The following is an 18,043-nucleotide window of genomic DNA, read 5'->3' as shown; positions in this document are numbered from 1 at the left end:
GTTGATTAATTAAATGTTTTATAAGCAACACACATTTACTAGTATCTCATCGGTGATCTCCACAGTGCTGCACAGTACCGGAACTAATTCGGTGGTATAACGTTATCTTATCAGCGCGTTAATTCAAGAAACATTTGATGTATAATAATATTTATTTAATGATATATGATTACTATCGGCAATTACTGTCGACAATCTAGACACTACCAGCAACGATTGCGACGATGGTTCATTTGTGCGACGATAAAATCTGGAACGTATCGCGTTCCACTCGCACAGTGCTTTACATACTGAATTTTTATGAGGTACCCATAAATCTCAGTAGTAGCGAAGACAGCTGACCTGTGACAGCTTTGTGACATCTTTTCACTCGAATCTTTTCTATTTGAATCATTTCCCTAAAAATCGTATCTATCCATCCACTTGCATTGCAGATCCATTTGCATATCCAAGTGCGCGAGCACATCAGTGTGAAACACGTGAGTGTAGAAGCGGTGAAGAGAAAAAGAAAATAATTACAATTGCAACGGACATTAGCACGGGTTAAAGATCAAGAATAGACGTATTTAAACAGTGCCACGTAGGAATACGTTTGTAGTCCTCGCATTAATATTGCCGTTTCATCTCGCAGCACGGTGAGAACACGCCAGCACATGAGTACCAGGTTAATCGTTGCAGTCGCTCCTCCTCAGTTGGTTGTCCTCCTCTCTCGTTGTCCACAGCTCCGCTCCGATTGCGGCGAACACACCGTAGGATCTCAAAAGGTAATGTTTTCAATAAATATGAAGATTTCTGTAGAACCCTGTTACTTTGTTGGATAGAACAACGCATGCCCAATGCTTTTCGGATACTTTCTGCAGGAGAATCTCTTTGAGCTCTCTCTTTTGAACTGTACGCGTCTATTCATTTGAATCGAATTTTTCTCGAATTTTTCTCAAACCGCTGATTGAAACACGAAAACGGATGATCTTGTCGCGAACGTTCAGACAACGTGGGAATTTCGCACGATACGATAATTAACATTGAATCGAGATTGATGCATATTAACGAACGTAAATTAAATATTTATAGCGCGAGTAGTCGCGCGACACGCTTCTCCGAGGATTTTTGCTTGGATCACGTGTTCGATTAATTAAAACCGTCTCAGTGTCATCCATTTCGTAAAATTTTTTATCACTATCATTACCGTGTCGCTATTGTTTTGCTTACATGATAATACAGAGATCGAAAGCGAGACAATAAAATGATACGTCAGTCGTGATCGCGTGCGATGATGGAATGAATGGTCGTGCGCTCGTGGAAAATAACGGCTGCTGCTACCACCTTCCTGTGACCCCCGAAGACTACGGCACTACGCTATAAGAACGGATATCGGCGTGGTAACGGCGGCATATTCGGCCGTTTTTCAGTGCTGCTCGCGTCGTCTTTATAGTCAGGCGACAAGCCGTTCTCAATTAAGCCGCGTGTCACACGTACACACGTGTGTATTCTTGAAGTTTGACTTTCGAAGTGCGCGCGTCTAATCTGTGACACTGTGTGTGTGTGTGTGTGTGTGCGTGTGTATCATGGCACCGAGCAATAGTGAGTATTAAATTATTTTCTCAACACAGTTCACTCCATATGACATGACTTTGTGTGACTTGACAATTTTGCTGGGTGTCACACGTAGGATCGAACGAGTGAGAAAATTACACGTCTAAGCTATGTTTAGAGAGAAAGAAAAAAGGAAACTGATTGCTGCGGATTGTTTACACGAGACACGTCGTAGTGTTTTGCTTTCGCTGTGCAAGCGGTTTATTATTGTGACGTCGTGTCACGTGTAATGAGTGAGACAATGTCATAAATCGGTAAAGCGTGACCGCGCGTCGAAATCGACATCGACCGAGCCGAGGTTAGGATTAGCTGTTGCAAAAAATACCTGAACGGAGCTAAATGAGTCGCGTTACCGTTACACATCAACTTTCTACGTACGTTCGAGTCGGAGCGAGGGTGCGTAAGGTAGCTGAAATATCTTGTATATCTTTGCTTCTGTCGCTCGATGTCCAGCGAGTGCGTGGTGTGACCCAGTGTGTCCCTCCTTTTACACGTCTCAGAATCAATCCTCGTTGTACCACGATCGTATATTGGAATATACTCGCGACGATATAATCCGTTAAGTAGCACACAAACGTTGGGTTCCGTTGGGAGATCTTCAGAAAGATACCTTTCACGGTTGAAAAAGTCGACCGTGCTCCAAGCGATTATAACAGTATCAGACCTGTTCAAATTGAATAAGCGTCAAAATAGCTTAACGAACAATGGCTGAGAAATTAAAGGCGACTCCTCGGTATTACTTTACGATCGATATTGATTACACGTTTCCGTAATCTTGGATTGTAGCTGTTTCTCGCATTTGCAAGTCCGCAAGAACTTCCGCCGTAACATGTGTCACATAAGCGACCAAGCCATATATATATATATATATATATATTTATTTATGTATTGAATGAAACGATAAAATAGCTGCAATAAAAACTGCTATGTTTTCGCAACTTCAACACGCGCGATATCTTTACAAGGTCGTGTTATGCTTTTTTGCAGCTTGCGGGGCATGACGTGCTCGCGCAATAATCGCATACTGTTCGTATTATATCTTTCGCAATTAGAAGACTCACAAAAAAGAAATGACTTTCGTTTTTATGTCAGAGACGCCCGAAGAAATACAGATTGTGCATGTCATCATCAATAATATTTTTTTCAGGACGCTTTTTCATGATATACCATAACATAATGTTCTCTTGCATATTTTGGGACGTGTTATATTCTGATAAAAGAAAAGTATTTCACCGAGATCATTACGCAATTACGCATATGACTCAGAGACAATAAATATGCCCGTAAGCAGCTTTCGATGAGAAGACGCGACGTACAAACGGCGATTTTTCCGCGAAATCCTTCAGCCATGAAATATTGCTATCCGCGAGATCTATTTGACGCAGTGGAGCGTTCCGCAGCGAATGAGTTATTGGAGCGGTATAATTCCGCGTTGCGAACCGTTAACAAGACGTCTCTCTATCATAAACCCACAGCTTGCCGTTTTCTTCAGAGAGGACTTTCCGTCGAGAGGTCTCTCTAACGGACATACAAAATTCCTTATCTTGGCAAACCCGACAGGTTTTCGATTGCCTTCTTCTCCGGATTCCATCTACGGCGAATTAAAATTCAACAAATAGCTAAAATCTCTTTATCCAATCGCCATCTCAGGCGCGCACACACATGCGCGTCTGTACATGTATGTACGCAGATTTTGTTGAGAATCAGATTTGACTGTAGATTATAAGGTTATGGGTAGATTATGGGTGTATAAGAGAATGCGCTAATACAAAGAGTAATAAATCGGGCGTTGCGTTACATTTATACGTGTATTTATGAGTAACTAATCTCAATAGATCAAACTCTATCAAATAGGGAGAATCTGAGGTAAACTAGATCATAGTCTCATTTTGCAAAACTTTGTTTTGTGTGCTACTATTTTCTGGTTTTGTTTCGTCTCGTCTTAGGAGATACTTTGTGCGTTGTACAATGGTGATAGAAATCGACACATTCGATCAATGGGAGATTTCTGTCTTCTTGTCTTCCTCCTCTTCTGTGTTGAAATTTACGAGGTAGAACAAAACGAAACTTAACATCTATTCAATCGATATCTCTGAAATTCAATTTCTTCAAAATGACCCTTGAAAGTACCTTGAAGATAGCGTAATTTCAAGTAATTCATTGTGTTAATAATCAAATTTTTAATACTTACTCGCTCTACCGTGGTGAGTCGAAATCATTTCCGAGAGTTAGGATCACAAAAATATGCTCAGTTCCCTCCGTTCGCAGAAATGTACGGTAAAGTTATATTTAGTGCATTTGATACCTGCTTCAAAAGGCAAACTGCGCTCAAAACGGGTTTTGACTCCGCGAAGCAATTTCTTCGTGGCCGTGACACGGATGAAACATCGTAGGCGATGTGTCTTTGACGAACAGCCCCAAGGTTATATCTCGTCGAAATTAAGATTCGTAAAAAAATATGAATTTTTTCCTCGATAAACGTCGTAATGACGACGTTGACGTGTATACACGCAAGGTGTCCGCAAGATTTTCCGCATCCTCTGTGGACTCTTTTGCCGAGCAATTTAACATTTGTTTTGCCTCGTGAAGCTTAACAAGGACGCCAATCAAGTTTGCCAAGGGGGGGAAAACTAAGATAACCTGCGTCTTCTGGTGCATACGTAGATATATGTATTCCAAAGATTATACGACTACTACGTAAGAAGAGGAATAAAAAGGTAGGTAGGTTAAAGAAGTCTATACTGTACTGTGTTTTCGAAAACGAAGAAAAAGCAGTAATACACTTAATAATAACTTTTTTCTCAACTGTCAGAACCATTGTTTGCTCCTCTCGTCTCAATTTTCTTCGACGCGGTACGTGTCGGTTTCTAATCGAAATTGGATCGTATTTGACGTAGGATGTACAAGACATCGCGATTGTTTGCCCCCCCTCCCCTCCCCTCCCCTCCCCCCGTCCCCTCTTGACGTGAAAGTTGACGCAGAAGACAACGGGATATTATTGCGAGTATAATTATTCCCGAGTACAGTACTGACTCTGCTTACGATCTTGGAGTTTCGGAGAGCGTGACGTACAGAAGTTTTGTCAAGGTGAGTCCGTCGTATGCAAAATACGATATTGTGTCCAAGATGAGAACCGTCTGCCACTTGGTTCGCCACTAGTAGTTCCAGAAAGTGAGATTTTCACTTGTTCGCTGTAGCGCTGCTGCGGATGCGTTTGACATTAATAGATTTAATCAATTTCAATAGTCGGCTCTTGGGAATCGACAGAGATTGGTGCGCGAGGGGGGATGTGTCGCTTGTAAAAAATAAAATTTGTCAAAGTTTGTCACGCGCTTAAAGCGCTTCGAGCGAAATGATTAATATTTCATTTTTTGTAGACCGACGGCGACGCGTTTTGCGTCGAGTCGTGCGTCGCAAAAAAATATTTGACGCGCCGCTCACGGCACATCCTTATTTCACGAAGATAATCGCAGACATGCTCCATGCGATCACAATTCGTCGCAGACGCGAGTTGCGAACTTTCGACCGATCGTCGGGGAAGCTGTCTCGTCCGTAAAGTTATGAATGTCGAATGATAAATCTGGGATCCAGCTCGGAGTCTTCTTTCCTGCTCTCGTCCGATAGTGATATCGCGCCCACGTACGCCCAGAATTCCTCGTATTTATTTAGTCATACTGAGCAGCGGAATTTCATCACGTTCTCCTCCATTCTCCATCGTCCGCCGAGTGGGTGTGTTAAAATTAAAATGTCCATCAATCAGTCTAGGATCATTCTTTCAAGCTGCTGCGTTGAAGTTTTATCATGTATGAGAGCAAAGTGATTTTCTATAAGTAACATTAAACTTTCAAATTAATCCGTCGGAGCACCTTTGCAGAACTTCCTTCCTTGAGATCGTTTTCCCCTCATCCACACACTTTGAACGGACGTTGTAGTAGTCGTAGTTGTAGCAGTCTCGAGATCATGATGGAACGCGACGGCGCGCGTCAACGCGTCAACAGAAATCGCCAATTTACTCGCAAGCAGCACCGCTCGTAGCAAATGCACGCGCTTTTCACAAACGCGAGGAGGGAGTGTTTTGGTCGGCTGCCAGTTGTTCGCCGAAGTCAACAATCGACAGGCCGACTCGAAAGTAGAATAGAGAGCAGCCAAGTGCTTTCGCCGCCGCGAAAGAGCGCGAAACGGTGAAAGGAAGCATCCGGGTGGCGACGACAAACGTTTAACGTTATATGCGGTTGTTTTAAGATGCTACGATCTGTCACGAACCGTCTTACTTTTTTTGTATTACTTGTTGACTTGGCGAGCGATTGGCGTGGTGACGATCTATTCGACTGTGGATATTATGGACCGATCATACATACTATCCGTTGTATACACCAATATTTCATACATTAAAATAATTGTTAGTCCGAAATCAGTCAGACGCACGATGAAAAGGTTGTGTCCCATGTGGTCGCACAATTTGTATTAACATTCAAATGATTATCGAATCAGCATTCGATCGGAGGAGTGGCGAGCAGGGAAACATGATTACGTCAGATGAATCCACGGAACACGCTCCAGTGACTAGGAGAAGTCCCTTTCTTCCTTCCGTCTCCTCCCTTATTAATCATTTTTACGTAATTGATGTCGCATGTGTCGGAGAGGCGAGAGGCGAGCGAGGAGGGGCCGACAAGTACCATAATAACCATATTCTCGATATGCATGTAATCGCGACGTGCAACGCATCATCTTGTGCAACGCGCGACATCGGCGCTCGTGCGATCGGCAGTTTCCTAGCATCGATTCGTAGTGTAAAAGGACTTTCGTAATTTTGGCCGTCGAGTCACGATGCATGGTCAAGAAGATCCCCCGCAAGCCCACGTGCGAGCCGCGATACGCCGTCGCGCGTCACACGGGCGGCAAAAGATCGATCTCGCACCATCGACGGATTTATCCCGCCACGCTGATGATTATCCAGGTTCCAGAGAACGTAGACACTATATATTATCGCAGCATGCAACGAGTTCAAACATACGCGTTGCGCGTTTAAACGCGTTTGTCGCTTTATTCGCACTCTACTGTAACGCGTTATCGCACGCTGTTGCTGTATGCGAGCACGCGATGCATTGATTTTCTTCCAATTAGTCGAAGATTTAAATGTGAATGAATCCGTGTGCATGCGACAGTGCAAAAAGAAGTCAAGTTCACACGCGTGTACTTGTCATTTTCATCATAAATTCAAGGTCATCCATCCTTGAAAACGCGTTTAAAATAAAACATTTCTTATTACCCCACACGCCACACGCTTGTTCAGAATATGGTAACCGAGTCACATGCCGGCTGATAACCAAACGCCTGTAACCAACTGTAACCTCGTTCGAAGCAACGATATCAGTGTACCAAGCGTCGCACACCAAAGTGTGCAAACTGCTACGTGTCTTGCACTGCTGTATGTCGCTACGTGTTGCCACTGCTATTTGTGTATGTACACAAACATACATACATATATATATATATATATACACACACACACATCTCTTCTCATCCTTTGGCGCGCATATTGCTGGCTCTAAGGTTTTCGCGATCGCCAAGTTACAAACTTGCTGCTGACATATATTTGGTAAGTTTAAGCTCTTCCAAGAGCACGACATTTACGTTAAGATATCGGAATGAGCATTCGCGGTTGTCAATTTTTTGTTGTCAATTTTACGCGACCGCCTTCGAGAATGCTCCGGAGGAAGTGTAGAAAGCAGCGAGCTGCGTGAGCGAATCTGCCGAAAGATCGAAGATTCGTAGAAGATCGAGCGTAACGCTGATTCGCGCTGGACGATCGTTTCGATTCACACCGCGTGCACGGCATCATCGATCGAAAACGGCAACGTTATAATCGCGCGACGCTACTTGCGTCGAATGCCTGAGTGCCTGTCGTTGTCAGATAATAACAATAACTTCTTTAAACATGTCTCGCCTTATCTGTCGCAACTTGTTTCACGCGCGTCCAAACTCTCACCTCCTGTCTCACTGTCCTGTGGTAAGGAAGGATCGCGCTCTCGCGATCGAGAACGCGGGTCGAAGATACATGTTGCAGTCATTACAGTCATCGTTGGCATGTAGCCGCTACACTTGCATAAAACATCGGCGTTTACAAGTACGTTTAATTATTTCTTGTCGAACGATAAAACACGACCTTCTCGAGCGTTCTCCTACGATCGACGGATAAACGATAAAAATTTTTTCATCTTCCTTCACTTTTTTTTCTATAAACAACACACGTTCACGGCACATCTGCCGTATTGTATCGAATTCAGCTTTATCAACTAGGATGATCCCACACACCGTGTGTTTGAAATCTATCCCGATGATCCCACAAATATATCGACAAGCTTACGTTGAAGGAATAAGGAAGCTCGGAGCGATCGATGATCGATAGATGGTTAGTATAGAGTTCCGCCTACGGCGGAAGAATACGAAAGCGAATGATTAAACTCACCAGGGACTCGGTATAATTCTGCAGCTGTCGAGTGACTAATTCGTGATAATACAGCTGAATCACGTTTCCAACTAATTGCCTGTGAACGTGTGTGAACGTAACGCACAGTCGAAGATTCTCAAGACGCGGCCTTGTTGATTCAATTGCATCATTACTCACCAAATCTGCAATATATCACTTAGCGATAGCTCGCGTGACAAGTAAAGTCGCCTCTTTCGTCGGTTTACTCAATCGGTCGGTTTAACCGTCGCTCGATTCTTCTTGAAGCTTAAAGTCGTTTCTGAAGTTCTATATGTACGCTCGACGTTGAAATGTGTACTTTGTGCTCACGCGCTGTGTCGACTTTACAGCGGCGTGTGTTTCGAGTCAAATGAGAAACTAGATAATAAAATAAAATATCTATTATCTATTGTGCACTTGCGCGCCAAGGTTGAAGGAGTGCGTGGAAATTAAAATATACACACAGCGTTTTTTACTTAGAGATGGGTGAGTGATTAAACTTTTTTTATATTCTATTCGCTGTAAGTCTCTTTATCTGTTGATGAAAAAATCTCACTTGAACACGAGTCCACTTTCTTTTCATTCATTATGGATGTTTTCTGTTTACGACAGGCTTTAACAAGTATATGTGTCTGCCGTAGTATAGAATGCTACAATATGGTTACTCTTGTATCCGTTTACATTAAATCGATATATGTGAGGCAAAATTTGTTGCTTACATCATCATTAAGAGTTCACCTTGTGGTTTGGCAGAAACAAAGGCAAACATTCGCCGCAGAAAAGTCGAGAGTAGAAAGTCAGAGAAATCATAATATCATTTATTATTGATATATACGACAAAGAATTTGCAACGATTTGCACGATTGCGTTCCTTTCAGAGTCAATTATGCTGTCAGGCATCAAGGAAACAGGGAGCATACAAGTCGGGGATTATGTTCTACAGTTGGAGTTGGACGAACCTAGCGCTGAATTGCAAGAGGTAGCCAGGAAGGAGCTTCGAGAAACTCCGGAGGTGCAGAACGAGGCGATGGCACGCCTGAGAGAATTGTTGCAAGGTAACGTTTCCTTTAAGAGACAAGTTTTGCAATGTGTATCTCTCACAGAGATACACATTGCAAAAGGAGCAGTAAATAAAATCTGAAGCAAAACACTTGCAAACGGTATAAAATATGTGAAGATACAAAGTCTCAAGTAAACACATTCGCAAAGGATATCGTCTTTTTGACACCTGAGAGAGAGAGAGAGAGAGAGAGAGAGAGAGAGAGAGAGAGAGAGAGAGAGAGAGAGAGAAAGTCTTTGTACTTTCCGAGAGATGTCTTCTAAAGAGAGCCTTTCTTTCGGGAGACACTCTTTTTAGAAGCTCTTTCAGGAGATTTCGATCTCCCTTTTAATCTTCCTCTCTACTCAGGTGTTTAAGAACGTAGTTAAAAAAAAGAATCCTTCATTGTCACACAGCCGAGACAGATCTTAAATGTCCGTACGAGAACGAACCCTGGCTGATCAGGTTCCTGAGGCCGTGCAAGTACTATCCCGAGTCGGCGCGCGATCTCATCAAGCAGTACTACAGTTTCAAGTTGAAGCATGCAAATATCTACAGTGGCTTGAAGCCGAGCAAGGAGTGTAACATCTTCGAGCAAAATATTTTGACGGTGAAGCCGAATCGCGATCAGCACGGCCGGCGTATATTGATAATCGAGCTCGGCAAGAAATGGAAGCACAACAAGGTCAGCCTGGATGAAGTCTACAAAGGTTGCGTCTTGTTCTTGGAAGCCGCCATGCTCGAGCCGACCACACAGATTGCTGGCGCTATCGTCATCTTCGATATGGACGGTCTTAGTCTGCAGCAAACGTGGCAATTCACGCCGCCATTCGCCAAGAGGATAGTCGATCTGCTTCAGGATGCGATGCCTTTGAGAATAAAGAATATACACATTGTGAATCAGCCGTACGTGTTCAACATGGTGTTCGCTCTGTTCAAGCCTTTTCTGCGGGAGAAGCTGAAGAACAGGGTGAGTGTGCGTTTGTGTGGTTGTGGCGTGTGTAATCTTTCTTTCTCTTTTCTTGTAAAACGATTGAATGGTACCTTCGTCTTTTCCACTAGATTATTTTCCACGGCACCGACCGGAAATCGCTGCACCAATACATTTCGCCAAAATGTTTGGCCTCGTGTTACGGCGGTACTCAAGAACTCCCAAGGGTAGATGGAGTAATATGGTACAACCTATTGGTGCAATTCGACAAGGAATACGAGAGTAAGTAGAAAGCTAAACTACGTCACACATTAGATCGTGATAGAAATTCAGAAGTAGAATTTGGAAATTTCTTGCAATGCGATGCATCTCAACAAGACGTCTAACACTCACAGTCCGGTGTAATGAATATTCTGTTTCTGTTGCAGCTATCGATTCGTACGGCTACAAGAAAAAGTAGTTTTTCTCTCACGACGGGATTAGGGGATATAGTAGAGGTGGTTGGATTTGAGCAATATGGAAACAATCGGACAATACTATCCTATGCGACATGTCAATCTAGTGTCAATCTCTCTCTCTCTCTCTCTCTCTCTCTCTCTCTCTCTCTCTCTCTCTCTCTCTCTCTGTGACAATCTCTCAACGGCATCTTTGTCGTCAGATTTGTAAAATCACATGGAAAAAGTACTATTATGAAATACAATCGCGTCGTTTTCGAACTTTTCTTCTTCTAACTTTGGCATCACGGAAATCACTACTCGTCAAGTGTCGGTGATGTCATCCGGAATTCGGCACTCTCTTGCCTTTACGACTATGTGATGAAAGTATCGCGTATTCTATAAGTACCGAGTGCCAATGTTTTAGAATAATGTTGTAATAAGAAATTGTTGTCAATAAGAAATTATTTTCCTTCTTCGAAGTATCTCTTTGCGTATTGATGACACCGTAATGCGACGTTGCTGTCATTGTGGCTCAATGCGATATTTTTACTATTTATTTTAAATCGTATATATATATATACGGTTTATGTACTTAAATAATTGTATGACTGGTGATCACCTTGATATAGAAATAGACATGTGTCAAAATAAATAGTAATTAACGCTTTAATATACATGTATTTAATAACTAAAAACACTGATGTAGATAAAATTGATGTCTTGTTTAACGACCTATAGGTTAGGTAGGAGCAACACACATATATTTATTTATTGCATTTATCCTTATTTAAATCTGAATTTTACTTCTATTCTAGCGGATTATCTTTAACTTTGACTCGACAGAAACGACAATTCGCCATCTCTCGATGTGGACATTTCAAATATCCAAATAATGATGGTGATAATCGTGTGTCTTTTTAGACGGTTTGAACAATGTTTTCTCTTTTTGTTTTCCTATACGCACGGTGGCTGATGATAAACACAATCACCAACGATAATTACTTGACTTGAGCAGCGGTCATACTTTATTTATGTATCCTAAATGATTCAGAACTGAAACACACAGATTATTATGATTTAAATCGCCATGTTTTTGTTTACCAACAAAAACCAACAAATCATTTTAATACAAACTTATGAAAAAAGAATCAAATGTGCAAAAAAGCTGCCATAGATTCACGCCAAACGAATCATCTGTCGCGTCCAACTCGCCGCCATGTTTCTTAAGTAATGCGCTCTTATCTACATAAGCCATTAAAGATTGCCTATTCGTGCCATGGAAGTGGATTCGTTTGCGCAACTTCTCCTGCAACACACAATAATATAAATATGTATATATAATACATATAGTGAGATATTGAGTGGTTTCACAGAGAGGTATTCACTACACTGATAGAAAGATATAGTTGAATTAACTATAATCTCATTATATTTTATAGTTCATTCTGTCATCGACCATATTTTTATAGTTCCATAGTTCCATAGTTTATAGTTATAGGAACCTGCAAAATATAGTAGAATAAACACAAATTTATAGTCAGTGATTGTCTTAAATCATTGTTTAGTTACTTTTGCCACATATATGGTAATTTCTCATTCACAAATATAGTGAAATTTAATATTCATATAGTTACATCTGTCATCATTTGGCAAATATTCTGATAACATTGACTATTTAAAAGAGTTACTTTACCTACCATTTTATATTTGTAACCATACAATAATTTTAGTTTAACTTACTATAATTCTTAGTAAGAATATTATATGGTTGGTTATACTATGCCTATATCGTAATTATTACCGATATTATGGTAATACTTACTATAAACATGATATTTCGGACTAATAATTTAGTTACTATATCATTATAGTTCCGTATACTTTTCTCTCAGTGTAGAAATGATGCATCATCATAGAAAATTCATATCGTTAATTTATAGAAAATGGATAAGCCTAGTAAATAAATATATACTTTTGTAAAATCACACCTGTAAGAACGGTTTGAATAATGCGAATACCACATTGAAGAGAAACGATTGATTCACGATGTTGATAGATTTGAGACGGCAAGGTAAAGCCGTTTGTATAAAATCTGTCACCATTTTAGCGAAACTCGGACTAAAATACGACACTTGACTCAGAGAAAGACCTTCCAGATCTATGATGACATGCCCACCAGCGACCTGAAAATCAATCGAATCAAGTCAAATTGAAGCAAATCAAAAGTGAAATTAACGAATTTAAAATTGATCTCAAAAGAGCTTATTTATAAATGAGAAAAAAATATATATATGTATATATATATATATATATATATATATATATATAAATTAATACTAATGTATAATTTTTAATTTCAGACCTGTGTTTTTGGTTCCATCGTCGCTGCGGCTGTGCAAAGTAACAATCCTATAAATATCTGATCTAATGAAATCTGCTTTGGTTTCCACCGTTTTCCTATCTCTATTACGAAAATCCTAGATCCGTCTTGGTTGCGAAGTGGCATCGGATATATTAAGCCAGAGCAAAGCGCTTCTTTTTGTCTGCTCGGTTTTAGATTGGTACAAATATGGGGATAATTCTGACGGAAGAGGCAGATTGCCTTCATCTGTTGGAAAATATGTGAAAATATATCCGAGAGCATGGCTTGAGGCGCAGAAATCAGCTATAGAATTTATATTGAAACCGGGACATCTCGCTTCAAGACATTTTCCGATAACACGGCAAGAGAGATAACGGCAGTGGGATTAACAAGTACAGTCGATACAGTCTGAATATTCGTCAACCTGTGATGTCTACGGAATAGACTTGATTGTATTGGTTCCGAAAGAAGTTTCGACTTACGAGTGAGAAAGCTTTTTGCGCATGCCACTTGCAGCAACGTAAGAAAATGGTATAGAACTCGTCGGTATCGGTGATACGTACATTGATTTCTCCTGATGAAAAAGACAAAGAATACAGACTTAATTAAGCCTTCTTTTTCGTCGCATAGACTGGTGGGTGTTCCAAGGACACGTTTGGGTATTTATTATGTAATGTATAAGATATAGCGTTCTGATACTGTTGACAATTGCCAATTATATGTTATTGTCAATTGTCAAACATCTCGTTTTTCGACAGGATATCACTTTCATTCGAATTGCTCAAAGGCAAAAAACGTGACTCCGTTCGCGAGGTCATCGCGGCGCAACTTTCGTTTTCACTTGGCTCGCGTAAGCGTGACTGAATTCGCACGCTCCCCCCTCCCCCTCCCCTCCCCACCGCCTATCGCGTTTGGTACTTTTACCATCATTAAACCAACACTTCCCTAACGTCGCGAACCGTCTAAACGCAGCGGCGAAACTACATCCTGTGTGTGTGTGTGTGTGTGTGTGACGCCGTTCGCGATCCGTCATCCACCGATATTTCTGGATAAAATCGATAAAAGACAGAGAGATGGACAGTCTTATACCCTGCTACTTTTGTAATTCTTTACAACGACACTGTGTGATACACACGGATTCACCTTTGTAAGTAACACGTTACAGTAAGTGCACTATGCGTTTATTACATAAAAGGGGAAAGTCTTCCTCTCTACTTGACACACGACCTCTTGTCTTCTCACAAATCTTACATCTTATTTTCTTCTTTAGTTTTCAAATACGTAACCTGATAATATTCTGTTATTCGTTTAATAAAAAATCATAATAGTGTCGCATATTTCTTCAATTAGACCGAAGTAAGTTTTAACGAGAAACCTCCAGAATATTTTCTTCGTATTGTTTTCTTTTCTTCCTTTTTTTTTTGTTTTTACGTTTCCAAGGAAAAGAGAAAAATTTGTCCCTTTAGTTATTTTATTCTTCGTCTGTGTCACGTGAAAAATAGTCGCCATAAAATAAGAAAGGAATTATTGTCAAGGACATCCAGCGGATAAATTCCTAATATTTCGTCATGCCGAAGAACCGGTTTGCGGCAAATTCCGCTAACCGATTGAGACCTTTTTTTTCAACTTTTCGACGATAGAGAATTAAAATCCGTCCGAGTTGCCCTACGTCCGTACAATAAAATACAAATGTGAATTTTTCTAATACCTGCAATCAGTTCCTTCAACTCTTTGATACTCTGAGCAACTATCTCCGGCGTTTCTCGTAGTTCCTCCTTGGCTTTCTGTATATAAAACTCATCGAGCTCTTCTATCTCAATGGTGATTCTATGTCCACTTAACATAACCTGTGGTGCGTTTTTTAATCGTTGTGAGAGATGTTCTTTTATACTTCCTTTTTCTAATATTTGCAACACCTCCTCCTCCTCCGTCATGGTATCCATTGAAGATATCGTATCCATTTAATCGTAATGCAGCTTGTATCTGTAAAACAACGTTAAGCTAGAATTGTCCAGGTTGAATGAGTGTGCGAAAGGAAATAATTCGCAACTCTATTACGCGTCACGACACTTTTATACACTGATAAAATCCGACGTAAGTTTGAACGGTTTTAATTTTAAGAGCGGAATTTAAGCACGTTGATAATCTACGAAGTGATTACTAAGCAATCCCGTATCCAATTTTGTCTCCGTCGAGACTTCGCCACTTGGCCGCAGAAATGAATGTGTGCTCGGATGTAGGACTTCCGTGACTGACTGACTGTAAATGATATGCGTAAAATGTCCTATTGGATAAACAGTCTCAGCGCAATCAAGCATAATAACATTTGCGTTGTAAAATTCTTTATCCCTATATGTGTGTGTGTGTGTGTGTGTGTGTGTGTGTGAGTAAGCAAGGAACATATCTTATAAACATTACAAGTTATTACCATCATATTTTATAATTAAACACATATACGTACATATTACTTTGAAAGTAGTGAAAGAAATGAATAAGTGTATTAGTTAATAACGCTTGGTAATTTTCGATCATTAGAAAATCCATATTTATTATACCTTGCAATTTTCTTCGAACTCAGCTATAAATATCGATCATGAATAATTAAGAATAATGGTAAAAAAGAGCATCATAAATATTGAAACCGGATGGATGGATTATGATTACTGTCAGTGGCGTAGAAACAGAACAGCGTAATTTCATAACAACGGACACTTGGTTCGAATCATGCTTCGTTGAATCGAAACTTTATAAATTCAAACGAAGAATCGTAAACGGTTTATAAACACTCAGCCAATGATGATCAGTGAAGCTTCGCTGATCGAGTCGCACTTTCTTATACTTTTTCCCAGACGCGACAAGTCACAATTCAATTTCTAAAACGCAAAAATAGAAGAAAATAATAAGTAGAAAACATATTTGGACCAGAATAAAGGAAATTAACACATTTTCCACTACGTTTTATTCGGGAATTTCCTCCACGGATCATCCTATACCTTTCTTTCTTTTATATAATTATGTAAACCGAATTTAATTTATTCACGTGGGTATAAAGAAAGAATTGCCTTTGTCACGCGCATATACACACGCACGCACATACCCATGTGACGTTGGTCACTTTGATGAGAAGTCAGTGCGTTATACAAGTATGTGGTTTTCTGGTAGCGAGTGTGTTAAGTCGCACGTACACATAACAATGGCACGCGTCGATGCAAGAATATCTTCGGTCGGAGTATATATTGTTGATTTAAACGTGGGAGAGGATATATGTTCGCGTTTGCGGAAAGGAGAAATTACGGTATTTCGAGTCATTCGACTTACTTCATACGTACTTACTTCGTTTGTGTACATCTTACAACGCGTTGATAAATAAATTGCCGTAGCAAATCCTCTCAGGATGGTATTTTAGTCGGTGGCAAATGTCACGGTTCATCGTGAGTTAGTGTAAAATATATCAAATATATGCGGAGAAAATGCGACGTAAAAGTCTCGATTACCGTAATTCATCCCTTATTGCTGCTGATTAGAATCCTTATCTCACGGAATGTTCCATTCATCCAGATATTTATACGTCGATGGAGGCGGCCACATGATTAGAATATAACACGATTTTGTCAAGAAGCGCACGATATGCACGTTAATGCTCATCGGGATTGACGCCTAACGAGGTTACCGGAGGTACCTTTGAATCCCCAAAGTCGCGCGGACTCTCAGCTACTTCCCAAACAATTGTCACGACAATTAAATATCCGTATCACTGAACCGTGTATTTATCATGTTATTATTGACAATATCGTCGAATATATATTTTATCGCTTGAACAACATACCGACGATCGATTGAGATGGAACGCGGAACGTGAATTGCCGATTTATTTTCTTCTTTTTCTCTCTTGATTCGATCAGGTTTGAACTACGAATGACGCGATAATGACCATGTTGACTAGGCAAAAGTGGGAAGACTACTACCTGGAAAGGTTAATAAATGTGCGAGTCGTGCGCGCGAGACGGATGTTCTTATTGAAGCGGCGGCAAAGTGTGCCTTTGAAAGGGTATCGTTCGAACATCATTCGAATGCAGTGATTCTCCCCACTTGTACACGAGAATGATGTTGCGAAACTTGCGGTTTCCTGTGGAAGATGGCGGCATTCGATATACATATTGCGTAAGTAATATTGCGTAAGTAGTGCGACATTGATGATCACAAAAATACAACAAAATTGTAATTGTTTTGCAAGATGTGTCGACGCCGGCCAAACCCGGAAACGGGAACACGGAAACCCAACCAGCGAGAATAATTTAATTAGAAAGAATTGGAGCTTATTTGAGATAGTCTTGAAATATCCTGTCCATAAAGTGTAAAGGTATTTGGGGACAATGACAGGCCGCTTTTGTCGAAAGTAAAATTTGATGCAGCTATCAATGAAATTTTAACTCTGAAAACTAAATTTATCACAGCAAGATAAGCTGTTGAAGTAATGTGTCTGTCGTACAAAACATTTAATCTCTAGTTCGTTCGTAGCACTGGTATATGCGAACGGTTGCATATTGATAGAGGTCTGGGCCTTTATAACGTTTTCCAATTTAAATGCAGTTGTACTTTCGAACCGGAAGATGGTTACATTGTCTGTGTAATATACGATACGGGAGTTATCTTACTCTGAATTAATCGTCTATGTGTTACGCAGTGAAACTTTTATGCAAAAGTTCTACATTAATGTAGCAATTTGTCTCGTATTATTGAGCATATTATTTTTTGCCTCACGATTAAAATTACAATCGAACAGGAACGTAAGTCTCAATATTGTGACGCAGTCATCGTCAAGCAGAGTTCTATACGTTATAACGTATGAATAAAAATAGCTGTCTGCAAATCAACTCCAATAATATATGATATTTCTCGCAAATGTATTCACCTCGAATAATTCAATGGTGCTTCAAATAGCTGTCGAAGCATGCGTCAGTGCCTTTCGGTTGATATTCTCTGTACGAAACTCCCATCAAATGTGTAAAAATCGGACGAGCCAGTTTTCGTACAGTTTGTTGTTATAACCGCGCCCTAATTGTTCCTTCTTACGTAGCAGTTAGTCGGCGCGCGATACACAATTCAATATAAAAGTGCTAACGACATGAAGTATTTGTAATACTTAAATTAATACTTAATTAATACTTAATTAATACTTAATTAATACTTAAATTAATACTTAAAGTAATAC

General features: G+C 40.3%; 2 protein-coding genes across 9 annotated transcripts; one reads left to right on the top strand and one right to left on the bottom strand.

Annotated features, from left to right (window-relative positions):
- The first annotated feature begins 544 nt into the window (after positions 1 to 544).
- On the top strand, positions 545 to 11,139 carry LOC105189649 (alpha-tocopherol transfer protein-like). Of its 3 annotated transcripts, none has more exons than XM_011151896.3 (5): positions 545 to 764; positions 8,941 to 9,117; positions 9,518 to 10,071; positions 10,164 to 10,314; positions 10,461 to 11,139. In XM_011151896.3, exons 2-5 carry the CDS (start codon positions 8,949 to 8,951, stop codon positions 10,490 to 10,492), a joined length of 906 nt encoding a protein of 301 aa, XP_011150198.1. In that variant the 5' UTR covers positions 545 to 764; positions 8,941 to 8,948; the 3' UTR covers positions 10,493 to 11,139. The 3 variants fall into 3 exon arrangements, with proteins under 3 accessions (XP_011150198.1, XP_011150197.1, XP_011150200.1); XM_011151895.3 differs by lacking the exon at positions 545 to 764 and adding an exon at positions 1,222 to 1,581; XM_011151898.3 differs by lacking the exon at positions 545 to 764 and adding an exon at positions 4,615 to 4,680.
- Positions 11,128 to 16,864, bottom strand: LOC105189650 (alpha-tocopherol transfer protein-like). 6 transcript variants are annotated; one of them, XM_011151902.3, is made up of 8 exons: positions 16,658 to 16,789; positions 16,326 to 16,542; positions 14,540 to 14,814; positions 13,314 to 13,405; positions 12,832 to 13,077; positions 12,458 to 12,652; positions 11,604 to 11,775; positions 11,128 to 11,522 (listed from the first exon to the last, which is right to left on the bottom strand). In XM_011151902.3, exons 3-8 carry the CDS (start codon positions 14,790 to 14,792, stop codon positions 11,488 to 11,490), a joined length of 993 nt encoding a protein of 330 aa, XP_011150204.1. In that variant the 5' UTR covers positions 14,793 to 14,814; positions 16,326 to 16,542; positions 16,658 to 16,789; the 3' UTR covers positions 11,128 to 11,487. The 6 variants fall into 6 exon arrangements, with proteins under 6 accessions (XP_011150204.1, XP_011150203.1, XP_011150201.1 ...); XM_011151901.3 differs by lacking the exons at positions 16,326 to 16,542; positions 16,658 to 16,789 and adding an exon at positions 16,797 to 16,864; XM_011151899.3 differs by lacking the exon at positions 16,326 to 16,542 and having other exon boundaries at positions 16,658 to 16,845.
- Between the last annotated feature and the right edge of the window lie 1,179 nt (positions 16,865 to 18,043).

This window comes from Harpegnathos saltator, unplaced genomic scaffold (genome assembly GCF_003227715.2).
Source record: "Harpegnathos saltator strain DR-91 unplaced genomic scaffold, Hsal_v8.6 scaffold7, whole genome shotgun sequence".
NCBI classification, from domain to species: Eukaryota; Metazoa; Arthropoda; class Insecta; order Hymenoptera; family Formicidae; genus Harpegnathos; species Harpegnathos saltator.
This window is presented reverse-complemented; position numbering and strand designations above follow the sequence as displayed.